Source organism: Rosa chinensis, chromosome 3 (assembly GCF_002994745.2).
Source record: "Rosa chinensis cultivar Old Blush chromosome 3, RchiOBHm-V2, whole genome shotgun sequence".
In the NCBI taxonomy this organism is placed as follows: Eukaryota; Viridiplantae; Streptophyta; class Magnoliopsida; order Rosales; family Rosaceae; genus Rosa; species Rosa chinensis.
In genome coordinates, this window is record NC_037090.1 from 12,509,285 (window position 1) to 12,528,928 (window position 19,644).

Here is a 19,644-nt window from a genome sequence, read left to right on the forward strand (position 1 = left end):
TAATAGTGTTGCTGATAGTTATAGAGCCCTAGAATTTAAGACGGTAATACACACCCTCCAGATTTTGGCATTGAATAAGTATGAGAGTTTTAACTTTGAGTGTTTCTATTGAGACCTTCAAACATACTCTCTTGACCTCATTTTATTATGAATTATTAAATGACATATATGACCTACTATAAAATGATTATTTAGGACAATAATTATACCAAAAAAATATTATATTGATTTTCTCTAGACTTTCCAATTTAATAATATTAGATTGCATTCTTTATTGTTTTTTTTTTTAGAATAAGAATCCTTTAATGAAAATAACCAAGATTACATAATATGGAAATGACCGGTGGTGGACAAGAACTTCCCACTCTTCTCCCTAAAAACCGAACTAGTTACGGGTTCGTCATCAAGAATGACATCCATGAGCCAAAAGAGCCCAACCCTTAACCACCTATTTCGCCCAACCTCACAGGCTACAGATAACCCTGAGAAACTCGATAACACCCTATAGACAACCGCCAGAGAAACCAGCGTCCTCTTCCACACCGCGTCTCAATAAAACCAGACCACGTGCAAGGATCGCTTGTTAGCACATTGACTATAAGATAAAACCGAAATTAAACCAACTCGTCCCCAGGAAAGACACCACATCCATGGCACATCAATTTGACCCAACCCTAGCAAAAAACGAGTAGGGACCAACTATTGACCAAAGTAACCTAACCAACAACCTAACTAAAAACAAGACTCTAACCAAAAGAATATAGTCACCGCCACAGTACTCCTTACCCTTGTCGTTAGGTGACCCACCGGTAGGCCACCACCGTAGCCCCATGTCTTCAAGCTCCCCAAGTCGAAGGTGCATGAACCATACAGCAAACCACAACAAATCTATCACCAAGAAATTGATGAAAGACTCACCATGCCTTACCTCTGCCATGCCCACCACCTTGAAAACCTAGATCCACCACATCTGCCATCTCCGTCTAGCGACCCACCGTAGATTAGAAGTCAGCGCCATACGATCCATGGTATACCGCCGCCATGATCTGACCTCTGACCACTTTCTCCACGCCGACCGCCACCCATCCGTCCTCCACACCGACGACGCCACCTGAGAGAAGCGAAGAAAAGTACCCAACCTTGACCAGCAAAACGAAGAGCAGAGTAGGACCCCTGAGATCCCAAGACCCCGTCCGGCAACACCTGCCACTCGTCGATGAAGTAGGGAGCCACGACCGATGCGGGGGCGCCGCCGAACAGGCTGACAACTTTCGTTAACTCTCTCCAACCCTAGTTCTGTCCTGCCTCCATGATAGAAAATGCGACCGAGGAATATATGAGATCAGATGATCGAAGAGGCAGAGGGAGAGAGAAGTGAGAGCAGGATTAGGGTTACATTCTTTATTGTTTTCCTAATGTATTTTCATTTTCCAATTTCACTACTTACTCATTAAAGCATTTATATATATATATATATATATATATATTTATATATATATAATAAGAATTAAAACTATGATTAAGATCATGTGACATAAAAATGTATAATATACATGTTGAAAGCATATTGGTGAGAGAAAACAAAATAAATCATATTATGACCTAAATCTAATTCTATCAATTATATTTGCAAATAAAAAAGTGCTAGCAATTAAAAAAAAATCTAAATAATTAATCATGTGATACAAAAAATTAGAGAAAATAAAATAAACATTAAGAAATAATTATTAATTTTCATTTTTTTTTTACACAGCTAAAACAAAAAAGCTTTTAAAAAAACGACAGAATAGTTCATGTCACTGGCCTCCCTCCAAAGCCATCTACTGATGGCTCTCCAACGCCAATCTTGTGTGGCGACCACCAAACCTAGTCCCAGCATCATTTTTGCTCCTAGTAAAAGTGTATCGAATATTGTGGGCGAGAGGAATAGATGGGCTGATCTGAGAAAACCATCTAATGGGGCGCGAGAATTCTGCGAGCTCGACTCAAACTAAATCATTGTCTCCATGACCGATTTCGGAAGGCGAGTACGGGTTCAATGCGAAGCCCGAGGAGAGGGAGGTCGTGATGTGGGCCGAGGGCCAGGCCCATTATGAGATTGGTGATGAGGTATTTGGATGGGGGGAGCTAGGTTGAGATTTAGGAGGAGCTGAGAGCGCCTAGTGGGTCGCATGTAGCCGGGTTTGATGACTTTGTGAGCTCGTTTGTGTCGTCTTCTTCGTTTGATAGGATGAGCTGCTACTGTGATAGAGAAATGGAGGCTAGTTTTGCTTCTCTTTCTACTTCTCCTCTCTATCTTCAACTAGATGGAATTCAAATTTTTTATTTCTTTCTCCGTTTTGGTGTTTGTCGTTTCTTTTATTATGAGGTTTTGTTGATGAAATACTGTTCGAGTGAAAGTTGTGAATACACTCTTCTCGGATATCGGCTAGACGCGTTGACTTTACTTCTTAGATCCATAAATACCCAAGAAGGAAGGAAGGAAGGTCCAGAAACTTGACAGACGCCTAGCCAGCCATGTTTGTCAAGCTTTCTGTTCTACTTCTACTAGTATTACTTGTCAGTCTGGTACCAGCAGAAGCCCAAGACCTCAATTTCATCTACAATTCTGGTTTCAATGGCCATTCTGGTCTTAATCTCAGTGTAGACGGCATAGCAGAGATCACACCAAACGGTCTCTTGAAGCTTACAAACCACACCAAAGAGAGAAATGATAGAAGTGGTCATGCCTTCTACCCTAACCCAGTAACCTTCAAGAACTCAGAGAACGACACCGCCTTCTCCTTCTCCACCAACTTTGTCTTTGCCATCCAATCAGAGTACACTACTTTCAGCGGCCATGGAATCGTCTTTGTCATCTCTCCGACGAGGGGCCTCCCCGGAGCTCTGGCGAACCAGTACCTGGGCCTGTTCAACATCTCCAACAATGGGAATTTCACCAATCATGTTTTTGCTGTGGAGCTTGACACGATCCTGAACGCGGAATTCAGTGACATCAATGATAACCATGTTGGGATAGACATCAATGGCTTGCAGTCTGTCGAAGCTGCTCCAGCTGGTTATTATGATGGTCGGTACTTCAAGAACCTGAGTCTTATCAGTCGACAAGAAATGAGAGTTTGGGTTGAATATGATGGTACCAACAAGCAAATTGAAGTTACTATGGCTCCAATTGCTGTTGCAACTAAACCCCTAACTCCACTTCTGTCTTTGACATATGACCTTTCCCCAATTCTCAACAGAACCATGTATGTTGGCTTTTCGTCTTCAACTGGTCCGTTCCTCACATCCCATTATGTAGTGGGTTGGAGCTTTAGGATGAATGGCCAAGCTCAAGACCTTATAGCTTCCAAACTTCCCAAGTTGCCTAGCATTGCAGGTGAAAAGAGGTCCATGCTTTTCACCTTTGGTGTGCCTCTGATTTCCGTGAGTTTGGTTTTGCTACTGGTTTCTGGGGTGCTTTATGTCATAAATAGGAAGAGGAAGTTTGCAGAACTGCTTGAAGATTGGGAGCTAGAATATGGTCCTCAGAGGTTTAAGTACAAAGAATTGTATATAGCCACCAAAGGGTTTAAGGAAAAGGAGCTTTTGGGAACTGGGGGATTTGGTAAAGTTTATAGAGGTTTATTACCCTCCTCTAAAATTGAGATTGCAGTGAAGAGGGTATCACATGAATCAGGACAGGGGATGAAGGAATTTGTAGCAGAAATTGTTAGTATTGGCCGGCTTCGTCACCGGAATATAGTACAGCTGTTGGGATATTGCAGGTATGGTCTTCAAATTTTGATAAATATATTCACCAAATTTCTCTAGTTCTTTGTTTTACTCCAATACATTTTAGTATTTTTTTTTCATACAACTCTTTTGATATTTATATTTCTGATGTTAAACTCCAGTGTTAAATAGCAATGATATATATTGTTTACTTATCCTCTAAAATCTTCAAGTCATGTTATCACAACCTTAGTCCGGAGTTTTCACGAGATGTGATCAAATTATGTATATTTAGATATGTTTGTCTCTCCATGTGCGAATTTGGGCCATATATGATAAAGTGTTAATTTGCATTCCTTGACAGTTTAAACATTTTGAGACAAGCATTTGTATACAAATATTTCCTTTAACACGGATGTTTAATGCCTTTGCTTGCAGGCGAAAAGGGGAGCTGCTTTTGGTCTATGACTACATGCCTAATGGAAGCTTGGACAAATACCTCTTTGATCAACCTGAGGTGACCCTTAATTGGAGCCAGAGGTTTAAAGTCATCAAAGGTGTGGCTTCAGGGCTGCTCTATCTTCATGAAGAATGGGAACAGGTTGTGATTCATAGAGATGTGAAGGCCAGTAATGTATTGCTAGATGGGGAATTGAATGGAAGGCTAGGAGATTTCGGGCTTGCAAGATTATACAACCATGGAACAGACCCTCAAACTACTCATATGGTTGGAACACTCGGGTACCTAGCTCCAGAGTACGCAAGAACAGGTCGGGCCACCACGAGGACCGACGTGTTTGCTTTTGGGACATTTTTGCTCGAAGTTGCTTGCGGAAAAAGACCAATTAAGCCACAGGGTCCAGAAGATGTGATTTTGGTTGATTGGGTGTTTTCTTGTTGGAATAGGAGTAACATCCTTGAGGCAAGAGATCAGAGCATTGGTAATGATTTTGTAGCCGAGGAAGTGGAGTTGGTGTTGAAGCTTGGGCTTTTGTGCTCTCATTCGGAGCCTGCGGCAAGGCCAAGCATGCGACAAGTCGTTCAGTACTTGGCTGGTGATGTTGCTTTGCCGGAACTGTCACTCCTCGGGCTTTCTTCTAGTCACCGTGAAGGTTCTGATGACTATGCTATGTCGTATCAGTCTTCTTTAGGCAATAAGTTCTCCCATTCATCATATGTTCCAGAGTCAGCACTACTTTCAGGTGGTCGTTGATTCCAAGCAATAAGTATATATTCGTTCACAAACTTGGAATCAAAAGCCATAGTACTTGCATATGTAAACACCTCTGAAAGTTTATTATTTCTTTTAGCCTTTTATAAGTAATGGGAAACCAATTGAAAATCTTCGCCGCATCTTCTCAACATTCATGTATCACCGCCGTCTTTCTTTCCCACTGAATTTCACAGAAAAGCGGTACTCTTGCTGAAATCTGGACTATTTGGTACAGTGTCTATTTCCCTAATTTGTATCCCTTTCTAAAGTTGGAATGCTTGTAATCTGTTCTTGCAAAAGTGTTCATCTCATGAAGAGTTTCCTAATCTGTATTGTAGCTTACTCATATCGGGCTAATAAACCCTATATAAACCCCATATATACCCCATATCATAGCTAATGTATATTCAGCTAACTTTATACTCCTTTATGAGTTTATGGATCCTAGCTAACGAATTTTGATTTTCTTTGCTGCGTGCATCCGCATCAATTATATCATCATACTCCTTGTTCAGAATATCATTCTGTTCAAGCTCTCTCTTAAACCAATTTGTTGTGTGCTTGCAACCTGCTTCTGAAAATGTTCAATCTTCTTGTCTTCATTAGTTTAATTCTGTTACCTGGCTCCATCACTGTGGATGATGTGGCGGTTAGTATCGATAACGGAATCAGTGTGGACTATGAGAATTCACTATGAGAAATCTTGTCTTCATTGTGTGTCGAGTACTTGCTATTGTTTGTGTGGTGTACACAATACTCTTGCTTTGTCCCAAGTGCAGACGGGAACTTACCGGCCGCAAGCTCAGAGTGATGCTGATTAAAATTAGAAGAGTGGTCAGAAAATACTACTACTACTACTCTGATTCAAAGGCAGATGAGAGGTGGTCTAATGGTCTCCCACAAGAAATCTTGCTATTGATTTTACAAAGTCTATGCATATCGGATTACCTTGGGGAACCAAGGATGTGTTTGTTGGCGAGCTGCTGTGGAGATGGGTGTTGCTACCAAGAGTTGCCTTCCTCATATTCTATATGTGCATCACTTTTGAAGGTTCAAACTCCCCCGCCCGTCACACTTTTAAGCGTCGGCCAGGTTTCTCTCTTTCTCCCTGGCTTTTGGAATTCCTATATTTCTTGATGTCTTTGTGAAATTGGAATCCCTGTGATTTTGATCAAATTGGTAATGATTATCTATTCTGGGAAATGGGGAATTGAATTGTAGCACTGCTGGTATGTTATTGTAGCATTAAGTTAATGATTCTGTTATTCTGTTTCGAGTTTGCAAAAAGATGAAACTTGGAGAGTAAATGTTCAGATACAAGGGTGTGATCTTGAGAATGGTTATCTGTGTGGAACCATGGAAGCACTTAATGTTCCCATGGCTGACACACCAGTAAGAAACTCTTTTCCTTGCTGTTTGTTGGTCCTCATGTCAATGTTTTAGCATGAGATTTGCTTCAATATATTCATTAACAACAGTCAATTCGTTAAGCAGCTGCGGAGTGTGTTATGGAACTGGTGTATACGACATCTGTTGAGATAGTGGTCTAGGAAGGCTTTATGTAAGGAGATTTGTAGTGCATTGGTGTTTCCATTTCCATAGCGCTGTGATTGTCTGGACTCTATCTTGCAATAGAATTATATGAGATGGCCAACCTCTTACTAGGTGCTGCAGCCGATTTAGTTTGCCTGATTTTGAATTTTTCAGTCTTTCACTCACTGTCCCTTTGCCTCTTCGTATCCATTTAATTGCTGAAAACTGTGTGTCTCATAGCATCGTTAGGTTTTCTTTATATTTCCTCTGGGTTTGGAATTAAGTTGGACAACATGCTTAAATATGCATACAAGTCACTCTTGCATATTAATACGAGGTACCACTTTTTTGTTGGATATTGCTATCTAGTTGTTTGTTTCTCCACCCCCAACCTCTTCGACATAAAGTGAATTGAACTTTATTCTGTTTTATCTTTTATTTCTCTATTTTATGCATTATCATCAATGTATTGACTAATGTTATCTCGATTCAAAAGAAACTGTTGTATCTTCATCATAGGAAGCCTTCATTGAGCATTTACTTTCTTTTCATTGTGTGGTAGGTCGTCACCTTTTGGGAAAGGGAGATTGTTGACACCAAGAATTATACTTTCTTCACTGAGAAGTGGGAAGCAACGTGTGGCTTTTTGTTCTTTTATCTACAATTGAGAAAGGACGCATATTTAGCTAGTTGTGATGGTGAATAACAATAAAATGTTTGTGTAACTTGTGACAGACAAGATGATGATATAAGGCACTGGACCAAATTTCCTTCTTTTTCTGCTCTATTGGTAAGCTAAGGAGTCTTAATTAATGTTGTCTCCTAGCTAATTCCACATTTTACAGAGCCAAGTGGAAGTTGGTGGCAAATCATTAGATCTCAGCAACTATCCATACATATTCATGGTAAGTTGGTAACTGGTCTAAATGCTTTATTATCACCTGTCAATCAGCAAAAATCAAACGTCAAATGAAATTGAGTTCTTTGATTTGCTGGTGCAGAGATGGAAGGAGCAATACTTTGTGAATGTTGGCACAGACTGGTTTGACTGTAGCCGGCTTTTACCATGTGTGTTTCTCATGTAGGCTCCATCAACGGCTTCTATTATGATCCTAATAGCAGGTAGCTTTCCTTCATTTTGTTGTTGGTCTATGAATATGACGTATTGTAACTCTTTGCTTTGTTCAAAATATAGAATGCTATTGATTTCTTCTATTTATGATGGGGATGTGCTTATGCTTAGGAAGTAAACTATCACTTTTAATACCATTCACTGTTTTCTGGTTTTACTTTTTCACCACACTAGATTGTATACAACCTGCAGCCCGTTCCAGAAGCTTGAGCTGAAATACACAAATGAGGGAAGATTAGGATTCAGTTTTTTGTCCTACGAACTGCAATAGTATTTGTCATACATATACTCTCTGTTGTACAAGCATGGTAGACGTTAACAATCTGTAGATTCGTTTGTGTTAGTAATGGTGCTTCATGGGCTGTGTGTTGATTACCATATACTAGTGCTTCGAGGTGATATGAAATCATGCATTTGATCGTGAATTTTTGATTGAGTGAGAAATAGTGAAATACAGGGAAGTTTAGTTCTCTCTATGATTCTTGGCATCATCTTCAGTATGTTTAGCATTTAATTTTCTCCAGTACCTACTAGGTACAGCCATAGTAGGCGGTAGTTGGGGAATGTCAAAGTCCAGAATACTGCAAGTAAAGAGAATTGGGCTTAGCCCGTGCTGCTACTATGCGTGTAAAACTACTACAGTAAGGAATACTATCGTCTTATAGGGTCTACCAGGCAGTGGTTCAAGGTTCAAGGTTCAAGGATGAACAACTCAAATCAGTAATTTCTTCTTTTTTCTTTAGCAAGCAAGGGCTTATGAATATATGCCTTAGAAAGAGAGAGAGAAATTCTTTTCATCTTCTTTTGGTCAAAAAATCGATTCGCATAAGAGTATCAGGTAATTGATTTGATACTCTTATGCGAATCAATTTTTCGACATGAATCTTCCCCTTTCAACAAACATCCGATGGAGATTTGCACGTCATGTCTAAGGTCTTGAGCCAAGCCGACATTCAGGCTTCGTCTCATGCCCATCCGACCGATTTCTTAAGGTTCATAACTTGAGATCTCTCCACTCTGTTTATTATTTAGATTTGGGTTATCATGTCCTTGTTGAGAAATGAGCTGTCTTTCCTTGAATTCAATTCATGATTTTTAAATTTATGTTATTTTTAGATTTTATATGGTCTGGGTTTTTACTCTTCGTTTTTCAATTGTTTACAGTGTGATGCTGCATATTTTGTTATTCACTTGCTTAGTGTGTGTGTGTGAGGTTCTTCTATTGAGGGATCACTTTTTTTGTCATTTTAAAGGATTGATTATTTGATCAACTTTTCGATCACTTATCTCCACTGTTTAGTTATTAGGCCTATTTGAATAGATCAATTATGCAAATTTTCAGCCAAATTGATAATCGTTAAGACATTCAAAACTGTGATTTATAATTATAAACATGAACGGTTCAGGTTTGATAGATTTTGTTCGTCTATACCTTAACAGTCACCTATTTGACAGAAAATTTGCAGAAGTGATCTATTGATGGAGTCCTATGAAGTGAACGGTAGCATTGTCGATATGTAATTGAAATGTGGGTTCCACACTTCCACAGTGGATCCCTCAAAATGACCCCAAAAAATGATCCCTTAATGGAAGAGCTCTCTCTCTACACACACACACACACACATTTACAAGTCAATATCTTCAGGAAAAGGAGAAAATGGAGTATTTCCTGGTGAGAGAGATGGAAGTGACGCAAGCAATGCCCTGTGACATTGATTGATAATAAGATTAGAGTAGAAATTTTGACAAGTTTAATCAATGAATCGAATAAATAGATTCAAAATTGTAATTACGTAGAAGACTCAAAAGATCTGATCCCATATTCCTATATTAATCCTATTTTGTTCAAACAGTCATTGCGGTCTACATCACTAACATAATGTTATCCAACGTTTGGAAATTATTCTATGCACCGACGGTGCAAGTGACCCAACCCTTATAAAATAATCTCAACTATTGATATTTATTATCAACTTTATTTTTAATAGACAAAAAGTGTATTTAATGCAATCTAACTATTTATTTGTATTGGTGCAAGTGCAAGGCGGTGCTCTGAATACTCCCTCTTCAGCATTCTAATAATCTGACATAGAATTGAGAAATAAACCAATCAAAGTTATATATTCAACTACCTAACTGAAAAAACTAGAAAAATAAAAGACAATAGTGGTGCCAATCTTTTATGGAAATTAAGATAATTATATATTTAGCTAAAGCACTTCGCATGTGTGTGAATCACAAAAAAAAAAAAAAAAATTCCTCAACTAGGTCGGTTCTTCAATCATTCTTTGGAAGCTAATTTCATGGGGAATGCATTTGATAAAAGATTAGTTTCAGTTTACCTCCCTGAGGTTTGGGGGTTATGACACCCCCTCGACTCTCAATTTTGAATTTTTACCCTCCAAGCTTTTCAATTTCAGTCAGTCATGTCCAATTTCTCAGATTCCGTCTAAATTGGATGTTAATTCTAACGATCTAACCAACTTTGAAGCCTTTTAAGGACACATATGAGTTTTTTTTTGTCTTGAAATGACCATTTTAGCCCTTAAAGTGGGTTAGATCGTCAGAATTAACATCCAATTTGGATGGAATCTGAGAAATTGGATATGACTGACTGAAATTGAAAAGTTTGAGGGGTAAAAATTTAAAATTGAGAGTCGATGAGGTGACATGATGACACCCTCAAAACCCAAGGGGGTAAACTGAAATTAATCATTTGATAAATTACTAGGACTATCTCCGGCAAACCCAAATAATTGAGTTCATTTCATTTCTTTAAATGTATTCAACCTTGAATTGCTTAACTTTAGTTAGTTTATTTATTTATTTATTTTTTAGAAGAACTTTAGTTTGTTTTGTAATTTTAGTTCTTCAAACTTCGGCAGTGAATGTTGACCATAAATGTATGAAAAAATGACCAGGAGACGGTTCTCCATATAAGACCTTTCCTTACTGATTTAAAGACTAAGACCAAGGGAGGACCCCATAGTCCCTATTTTCAGTCAGAATACCATGTGACACTGCCAAGTAGCAGTACAAACAAATGGCATCACTTAAATTTGATGAGGACCATACATAGATAAAAAACAGAAAGAAAAATTAAATTAAAAGCAAAAAAAAAACATAAAATTATGTTATAATTTCCCGTTTGCGTAGAATAGCAGGCGCTGGACCGACTATATCACAGAACCTTCTCCATGAAAACAACGTCTTTAACCCACTCTTAAGTCTCTAACAATGATGGTCCAAATTGTAATTACCCAATATACTCTTCTCGGATATCGGCTGGATGCGTTGACTTTCCTTATGTTTTTGCCGGGTTTATATCCATAAACACCCAAAATGGAAGGTCCAGACTTCACAGACGCCTAGCCAGCCATGTTTGTCAAGCTTTCTGTTCTACTAGTACTACTTGTCAGTCTGGTACCAGCAGAAGCCCAAGACCTCAATGTCATCTACAATTCTGGTTTCAATGGCCGTTCTGGTCTTAATCTCAGTCTAGACGGCGTAGCAGAGATCACACCAAAAGGTCTCCTGAAGCTTACAAACGACACCAGACAGAAAAGTGGCCATGCCTTCTACCCTAACCCAGTAACCTTCAAGAACTCAGAGAACGACACCGCCTTCTCCTTCTCCACCAACTTTGTGTTTGCCATCCGATCACTGTACGGTACTCTCAGCGGCAATGGAATCGCCTTTGTCATCGCTCCGACGAGGGGCCTCCCCGGAGCTCTGCCGAACCAGTACCTGAGCCTGTTCAATCCCTCCAACAATGGGAATTTCACCAATCATGTTTTTGCTGTGGAGCTTGACACGGTCAAGAACGCGGAATTCAGTGACATCAATGATAACCATGTTGGGATAGACATCAATGGCTTGCACTCTGTCCAAGCTGCTCCAGCTGGTTATTTTGTTGGTCAGTACTTCAAGAACCTGACTCTTAACAATGGTAAAGAAATGAGAGTCTGGGTTGAATATGATGGTACCAACAAGCAAATTGAAGTTACTATGGCTCCAATTGCTGTTGCAACTAAACCCCCAATTCCACTTTTGTCTTTGAAATATGACCTTTCCCCAATTCTCAACAAAACCATGTATGTCGGCTTTTCTTCTTCAACTGGTACGTTTCTCACATCCCATTATGTAGTGGGTTGGAGCTTTAGGATGAATGGCCAAGCTCAAGACCTTATAGCTTCCAAACTTCCCAAGTTGCCTAGCATTGCAGGTAAAAAGAGGTCCATGCTTTTCACCTTTGGTGTGCCTCTGATTTCCGTGAGTTTGGTTTTGCTAGTGGTTTCTGGGGTGCTTTATGTCATAAGAAGGAAGAGGAAGTTTGCAGAAGTGCTTGAAGATTGGGAGCTAGAGTATGGTCCTCAGAGGTTTAAGTACAAAGAACTGTATATAGCCACCAAAGGGTTTAGGGAAAAGGAGCTTTTGGGAAATGGGGGATTTGGTAAAGTGTATAGAGGTTTATTACCCTCCTCTGAAGTTGAGATTGCAGTGAAGAGGGTATCACATGAATCGAGACAGGGGATGAAGGAATTTGTAGCAGAAATTGTTAGTATTGGCCGGCTTCGTCACCGGAATATAGTACAGCTGTTGGGATATTGCAGGTATGGTCTTCAAATTTTGATAAATATATTTACCAAATTTCTCTAGTTCTCTGTTTTACTCCAGTACATTTTAGTAATTTTTTTTTTCATACAACTCTCTTAATATTTATATTTCTGATGTTTAAACTCCTGTGTTAAATAGCAATGATATATATTGTTTACTTATCCTCTAAATTCTTCAAGTTTTGGAGTACAAAGATTGCTTAACATGTTATCACAACCTTATTTGCATAAAGTCTGGAGTTTTCACATCTCTCATGTAATCAAATTATGTATATTTTGATATGTTTGTCTCTCCATCTGCAAATTTTGGCCATAAATGATAAATTGTTAATTTGATATAACATTGTTAGCTGACGGTTCAAACATTTCGAGACACAATAAGCGTTTGTGTGCAAATATTTCCTTTAAGACAGATGTTTAATGCCTTGCTTGCAGGCGAAAGGGGGAGCTGCTTTTGGTCTATGACTACATGCCTAATGGAAGCTTGGACAAATACCTCTATGATCAACCTGAAGTGACCCTTAATTGGAGCCAAAGGTTTAAAGTCATCAAAGGTGTGGCTTCAGGGCTGTTCTATCTTCATGAAGAATGGGAACAGGTTGTGATTCATAGAGATGTGAAGGCCAGTAATGTGTTGCTAGATGGGGAAATGAATGGAAGGCTAGGAGATTTCGGGCTTGCAAGATTATACGACCATGGAACAGACCCTCAAACTACTCATATAGTTGGAACACTCGGGTACCTGGCCCCAGAGCACACAAGAACAGGTCGGGCCACCACGAGCACTGACGTGTTTGCTTTTGGAGCATTTTTGCTCGAAGTTGCTTGCGGAAAAAGGCCAATTAAGACACAGGGTCCAGAAGATGTGATTTTGGTTGATTGGGTATTTTCTTGTTGGAATAGGAGTAACATCCTTGAGGCAAGAGATCAGAGCTTTGGTACGGATTTTGTAGCTGAGGAAGTGGAGTTGGTGTTGAAGCTTGGGCTTTTGTGCTCTCATTCAGAGCCAGCGGCAAGGCCAAGCATGCGACAAGTCGTTCTGTACTTGGCCGGTGATGTTGCTTTACCAGAAGTGTCACTTCTCGGGCTTTCTTCTAGTGGCTTAATGGTTGGACACCATGAAGGTTTTGATGACTATGCTATGTCGTATCAGTCTTCTTTAGGCAGTAAGTTCTCCCATTCATCATGTGTTGCAGAGTCGGCACTACTTTCGGGTGGTCGTTGATTCCAAGCAATTAGTATTATAGTATACATTCGTTCAAAAACTTGGAATCAAAAGCCATACTACTTGAAAGTTTATCTTATCTTATAGCTTTCATAAGTAATGGGAAACCAATTGAATACTAGCAAGATAGCCGGCGCGATGCCGCGGGTTTGTTAGCTTGCCCCGGCACTTCTAATCCAACATTAAATTTTCATGACCGATATTAGTTGTCAAAAAAGAATGTTTCACTTTTGAAGAATTCATTCAATCTGTGAACTACGAACTTTTAATCTCAGATCTTAAAATAGTAAGTCGGCTATATGTACAATGAAATAGGAAACCCCAGAAGAAAAAAGAAAAAAAAAAAAGGAAAAAAGATAGTGTAGAAGCCAAGAGTCCTACTAAACTAATGAACTCATTCTACTGGAAATGTATATAAAAGTAACTGTCCTTATTAAGAGCAAATTTCTTCCTCATACCAGCAGCTCTTCACGATGGCTTTTTCTCTTCACTCCATTTCCATTTACTCCCTTCCCATTTCCATTCATATTAGCATTGCCATTGGAATAAGAACTGTCACCAATCACGACAAAAAAGATCAGTATCTTTTAGTTTGCTCAAACATTCAGGTGACCAAAATTAGCAGTATGGTTGCACAACCAATTCTCTTGTTGCATCTATCCTATATTGATGAGAATACCAGAATTTGTATTGAAGAAATTAATTAATAGATACTGACCTGAACTTCAGTTGCATTGAAGCAGTCCCCATATGAAGGTTTACAGAAAGCATTGGTTACATCAGCACTACCCTCCTCTTATGCTGGACGCATGCATTTCCAGCCTCACTCTTGTTGTTCTCATCCACAGAAGCTCTCTGTGGATTTGCTCGCAAAGCCAGCTTCTGACTCTGCTTTGTGGGTTGTGCGCATAATTTTAATGGGTAAACCTGACTGGATGTATCTAAAGAAGCAGCTCCAGCCAATGTTTCTTGACCAATGATGCCGCGATATTGTTTTCTTGCTCTAGGTTTGAATGCTTGCTTTCGTATCGCAGGCACTCCTATATAGAAATCCACTCCCACTGTTCTATTACAGAACTGTCACTCAAAAGCAGAGATGGTACTTCTACTTTGACATATTAAAGAACATATGCTAGTCTGAAACCTTATACTTTAATATGCAAGTTATGCTTACACAACCAAGCAACATATTTTAAAATGCATTCATAGCTATTACTGAAAATTTGAAATTGTACCTCCAAGTAATTCTTCCCATAAAAGTAATTTATTTCAAGTGCTTGACCAAATGAGGCATGCTTTCTTTCCCACTCTGCTTAACAATCCATCAACCCTGGGGCCATAATCATCAATTCTCATGACCCAAATCATATCATACTGAGGGATGGAATTTTATGACGGAAAAAAAATATCATGTTAAAGGGAAGGGAAAAAAACAAAAAAGGAGAAGAAGAAGAGAGAGGCAGAATGGCAGTGAATCTGTTTCACCGATAAGATGTATTTCATTTTCAAGATCATTAAGAGACAGAAAGGGAGATAGAGATGATATAAGTTTCAAATTTGGATCCAGATACTTTATAAAATTCTCTAAAAAGGGAGAATATAAGTTTTCCCGTTAATAAAATTCTCCAGTAAGGGTGCATCTTCAACCAGAGAACTCATCATATAGTATAGCGCTAGACTATATGTGGTTGAACCTGGAACCTGATTTATAGAACAGATAGTTTGGTGAATTCAAAGTTTGCCTAATATATAAAATGAATTGCACATTTGTAGCTGTTTCACACTTGCCCGGCCACAAACCACATCAAGAAGGCAGACCATAAAGTGAGGGATACTGAAGCAAATACTTTAGTCCACAGCAGGATTATTGAACACTCATTCTCTCCTGCTCCGAACAACTGGGTGATGGTTCCTGCCATTTACATAAGGATAAGTGTTGTTAGGAGATGATTATAATACGACTTGTTAGCAAAGTGAGTCTGAGGCTAAAATTAGAGAAACCTTGCCAAGTGTGTTCATTAAGGTTACCTACATTCATTGCAGGTGGGAGTGCAGACTCAGAAGAACAAATAGATACAATGGATCAGAATGCACTAAGCAAAATTTAAGCACCCCTTTAATGATCAATATGCCTTTAAGAGGCAGGAACACGTAATGAACGATTATGATCCCAACAATGGTAGATTTCTATATCCTTGACCCTCTCAAACCTGAAAGAACAATGTAAACTAAGTTATACCCAATAACCTTAAGCATGAATCTGGGAAATGTAGACTTTGGTATATAATTGGCATTGCATACCCTTTAGGGAGTTTTCCTTCAATTGTCAAAGTGAGACCGGGGATAGCTCCATCTCTGCAATCATAAACAGAGGAAGTTACAAAACTAAGTAGTAATACAAACAATAGTTGTAGGTCCTTATTGATGTGAATGGACTTCCAGTAAAGTCATTATGCTAAATGAGAAGTAATCTCATTTGAATGCACAACAATAGAAGCAAATATCGTCTCTGGAATCATGTAATAGAAGTTAGGAGCTATTTGAGAGGGTAGCAGACTCCTTGTTGATGAAAAATCCCAATAAAAACCTAATCTTTCCCACTACACAAATCAACCAAGCATCAAACTTCCAAAACCCGCTATAAATCTGAAAACAGCAAATCATATCTTTTTTTTTTTTCTTTTCTTTCACTGCCTACAAAAGAAATACTCATTCAGATCAAAATATTGTAGCTGCATGTCAAGAGATCAATCAAAAGGGAAGTTTTGTTTGACTCAACAAAAAGATGGCTCATGATTTCAGATCCTTACATTCGAAAGTATAAACATGAACAAACTGGTGAGGACCCATGGTTTCAGATCTTCCCAGACATAGCTTTTCTTCTTATTTCTTTGTGTTCATATCCAATAGGGCAGCCAGAATTTGGTTATACATGCATAATACATGGAACATTAGTCCTATGTATGCAGGAAATTAAACAAAGATCCACTCTGTAATGACTAATTGTGGTTTAAAATACATGCTCTTCAAGAACTAAAGGAAACTAAGTCCTTCTAAAGATAATAATGTCTATAAACACTTGGTGCAATAGAAGAAGTGGTCAATAGACTCAGAACCAATCAATTGAAAATTTGAAGTGGCCTGTTCTCAGAATAGCCAACATCCCATGTCCCAGAAAATATGGCCCTATATATATACGCTGCAAGCTTAGAATTATGGGTTAAATTCATGAAGTATGTAATTCCATCACTTGTCTGTTTCATTCAGAAACAAAAATCCCCATCTACATACCAACTTTGTTCACTTTGGACCCTCCATGGTGTTAAATGAAATGAAATTGATGATGAATGGGTATGTATGTAATCCTTGCTTGCAGTTTCTATTTACTTGGCTCCTTTTGGTTTAGGAATCTACTAAACAATATTTTACATTCTATCACTAATCACCAGTTATGAAAAACGTCGAGGACAGTATGTATTGTCTAATTGAGAAGAAAGACATAGGGTCCAATCATATAACTCCATATGGAGGTAGAATTTTGAAGCTGAAAACCGAGAAATTTTTTTATGCCTCACAATCAATCACAAACCAAATAAACAGAGAAAACCACCTCAGAAAGAATCAAAAGGAGAAAGACCCATGCAATAATTTTGGTACCCTAAAGGTAAGCTTTTTCTTTCAAATACGTACTTTGATCAAGTAGAGAATGGACTGATTGATCACTCAAATACTTAAAATTTAATAGTTTAAGCTTTGACCCCAAAATTCCAGCCACCATTGGACCTATTTTTCTAGAAAGAGAGGTTCCCGAATATTGATCCTACTTTCTTTCTCTCTTTTTATCTTTTCCCCCACCAAATAATTTATTTTCAGGCAGATTAAGAACATGAGAGGGAATTACTTTCGACTGCAATCAAACCAATGAATCAACAAAAACATTAAATTACCTGCTAAAGAATCCTAGCGTTCCAACCAAACATTAGCGAGTAGCCAACTGCAAGACAACCATAACAAACACAAATTAGATAAACTGAAACTCAACTCTTCAGAGCCAATGAATGAAGACAGAACAGAAGAAAATCTGAATCCACGCCCAAAACTAATTATCTTTGCTGCCTGATCAAAACCCAACCTCATCAGCAGCCTACAACCAAAATCTCTCTCTCTCGCTCTCTGTTTTAGGCTACCGATCTCACCCTCTCTCTCTCTCTTCGTGGCAACAGAACAACACGACAGATGGCTAGAATCGAGGAGAACTCTAAACAGGCAGGGCAAAGTCGTCACCACACTGTTCATAAGAGCTTTAGAAGAGAGAATCTCCGCCGCACCTTCTCAACATTCATGTATCACATCCGTCTTTCTTTCCCGCCGAATTTCACAGAAAGGCGGTACTCTTGCTGAACTCTGGACTATTTGGTACAGTGTTTGCATGTTTCCCTAATTTGTATGCCTTTCTGAAGTTGGAATGCTTGTAATCTGTTCTTGCAAAAGTGTTCATCACGTGAAGAGTTTCCTAATTTGTATTGTAGCTTATAAAGAACAGAGGAAAAGAATGGAATAATCTATAATAAATTACATATAAGTTATTGACAAAAAATGACTTAACAAATACATCCTCTAAAAATTGAATTAAACATATAAGGACTAAATCTTACAAATAAGGACAATGTGCTCTCCACTTGCCACATGTCATGAGTTAATTTACTTTTTTACCCTTAACTACTTCTCTTGACTTCTAATTCCTTTATAAGGATCAAATCTTACAAATAAGGACAATCTGCTCTCCACTTGTCATGAGTTAATTTACTTTTTTACCCTTAACTACTTCTTTTTGACTTTTAATCCCCTTATGTTAATTTTTTTTTTCTGAGAATAATTCTTTATGTTACTTTTATTTTTAGAATAATCCTTTTATGTTTTTTTTTTCCTAAAAATAATCCACTTATGTTTTTTTTTTCTTGAGAATAATCCATTTATGTTACTTCACAAAACCTCACTCTCCTACTACTCTCATCTCGATCATCATCTAATCCTGCTACTGCACTCGTCCAATCCTGCTACTGCACTCAAACTCGTCCAGCTCTGCTACTGCACTCGTCATCGCCTAATCCTGCTACTGCACTCAAACTTGTCCAGCTCTGCTACTGCACTCGTCATCGCCTAATCCTGCTACTACACTCGTCCAATCCCACTACTGCACTCATACTCGTCCAGTTCTGCTACTACACTTGTACTTGTGTTCTGCTACTGCACTCGTCATCACCTAATCCTGCTACTGCACTCGTCCAATCCCGTTACCGCACTCGTTGCACTCATACTTGTCCAGTTCTGCTACGGCACTTGTACTTGTGTTCTGCTACTGCACTCGTCTAATCCCGCTACTGCACTCATACTTGTCCAGTTCTGCTACGGCACTTGTACTTGTGTTCTGCTACTGCACTCGTCATCATCCAATTTTGCTGCAACACTCGTACTCTTTTGGTTTTGTTATTACACTCGCTGCACTTATGCTCGTCTAGTTCGGCTACTGCACTTGTACTTGTTCAGTTATGCTACTGCACTTATACGCGTCCATTTTTGCTACTGCACTCGTACTTGTTCAGTTTTACTACTGCACTTGTACGCATCCAGTTCTGCTACTGCACTCGTCCAGTTATACTACTACTTGAGGATCGAGACAACATTAAAGGTTAGTTGCTACTGTTTTGAGATGGAGATGAAATGAAGATTAGTTTTGCTACTGCTACTATTGCTGCTTGAAATTGAAATAATATTGAAGGTAGCTACTACTGCTGCTACTGACTCTAAACAATCTCAATTCATCATTAATAAAGGCACATAGAGATCTTAAGCCTTTACCGAATGTTACCTGATTGAACTATTAGTGTAAAACTTCACATTGTCATGCTCTCTTGCAATTGTAAATTGGCTTGCATTAATAGAAGAAGTTATCTGCTTCATAAGTCCTCTGTTACTCACTTCCGGAATAGTATTTAGCATCATGTAGATTTGACTCTTAGGCTCTCTTACGTATGAAAAATTACCAACAGAAACTGTGAACCTCAAGGTGATGCAATTTCTTGGATGATATCTATGCAGCATCGTTCACTTGACATATAAGTATATAACTAGATAATTCCACACAATTGATTTCTCTTTGGTTTAACAGAGCACAAGGTCCAAGAGGAGTGCGGAATCATTCATGTTAGTT

The 19,644-nt window shown here is 38.7% G+C and overlaps 2 protein-coding genes, 1 long non-coding RNA gene and 1 pseudogene across 7 annotated transcripts in view; 3 read left to right on the plus strand and 1 right to left on the minus strand.

Moving 5' to 3' along the window:
• Positions 1 to 1,849: 1,849 nt before the first annotated feature.
• On the plus strand, positions 1,850 to 5,067 carry LOC112195122 (L-type lectin-domain containing receptor kinase IV.1). Its single transcript, XM_024335479.2, has 2 exons — positions 1,850 to 3,767; positions 4,153 to 5,067. The coding sequence occupies exons 1-2, from the start codon at positions 2,518 to 2,520 to the stop codon at positions 4,925 to 4,927; spliced, it is 2,025 nt and encodes a 674-aa protein (XP_024191247.1). The 5' UTR covers positions 1,850 to 2,517; the 3' UTR covers positions 4,928 to 5,067.
• A 428-nt stretch (positions 5,068 to 5,495) lies between these two features.
• The window catches only part of LOC112194134, a 31,917-nt gene continuing 17,768 nt past the window's right edge, over positions 5,496 to 19,644 (plus strand). The window contains exons 1-3 of the mRNA XM_040516957.1: positions 5,496 to 6,019; positions 7,023 to 7,096; positions 7,196 to 7,250. Of these exons, the coding sequence (XP_040372891.1) occupies positions 5,621 to 6,019; positions 7,023 to 7,096; positions 7,196 to 7,250 (528 nt within the window). The 5' untranslated portion in view covers positions 5,496 to 5,620. The remainder of the gene's footprint in view (positions 6,020 to 7,022; positions 7,097 to 7,195; positions 7,251 to 19,644) is intronic.
• Positions 10,923 to 13,512, plus strand: LOC112195121 (annotated as a pseudogene).
• Positions 13,680 to 17,681, minus strand: LOC112195127. 5 transcript variants are annotated; one of them, XR_005808310.1, is made up of 6 exons: positions 17,381 to 17,678; positions 15,735 to 15,788; positions 15,466 to 15,643; positions 14,669 to 15,345; positions 14,152 to 14,494; positions 13,680 to 13,985 (listed from the first exon to the last, which is right to left on the minus strand). It is a non-coding gene; the product is annotated as an uncharacterized LOC112195127 (long non-coding RNA). The 5 variants fall into 5 exon arrangements; XR_005808308.1 differs by having other exon boundaries at positions 14,152 to 15,345; positions 17,381 to 17,427; positions 17,566 to 17,655; XR_002934359.2 differs by having other exon boundaries at positions 14,152 to 15,345; positions 15,462 to 15,643; positions 17,381 to 17,681.

Coding starts and splice junctions, on each gene's coding strand:
- LOC112195122 (XM_024335479.2), top strand. CDS start 2,518: ATGTTTGTCAAGCTTTCTGTTCTACTTCTACTAGTATTACTTGTCAGT. Junction 3,768..4,152: donor CAGCTGTTGGGATATTGCAG/GTATGGTCTTCA, acceptor CTTTGCTTGCAG/GCGAAAAGGGGAGCTGCTTT.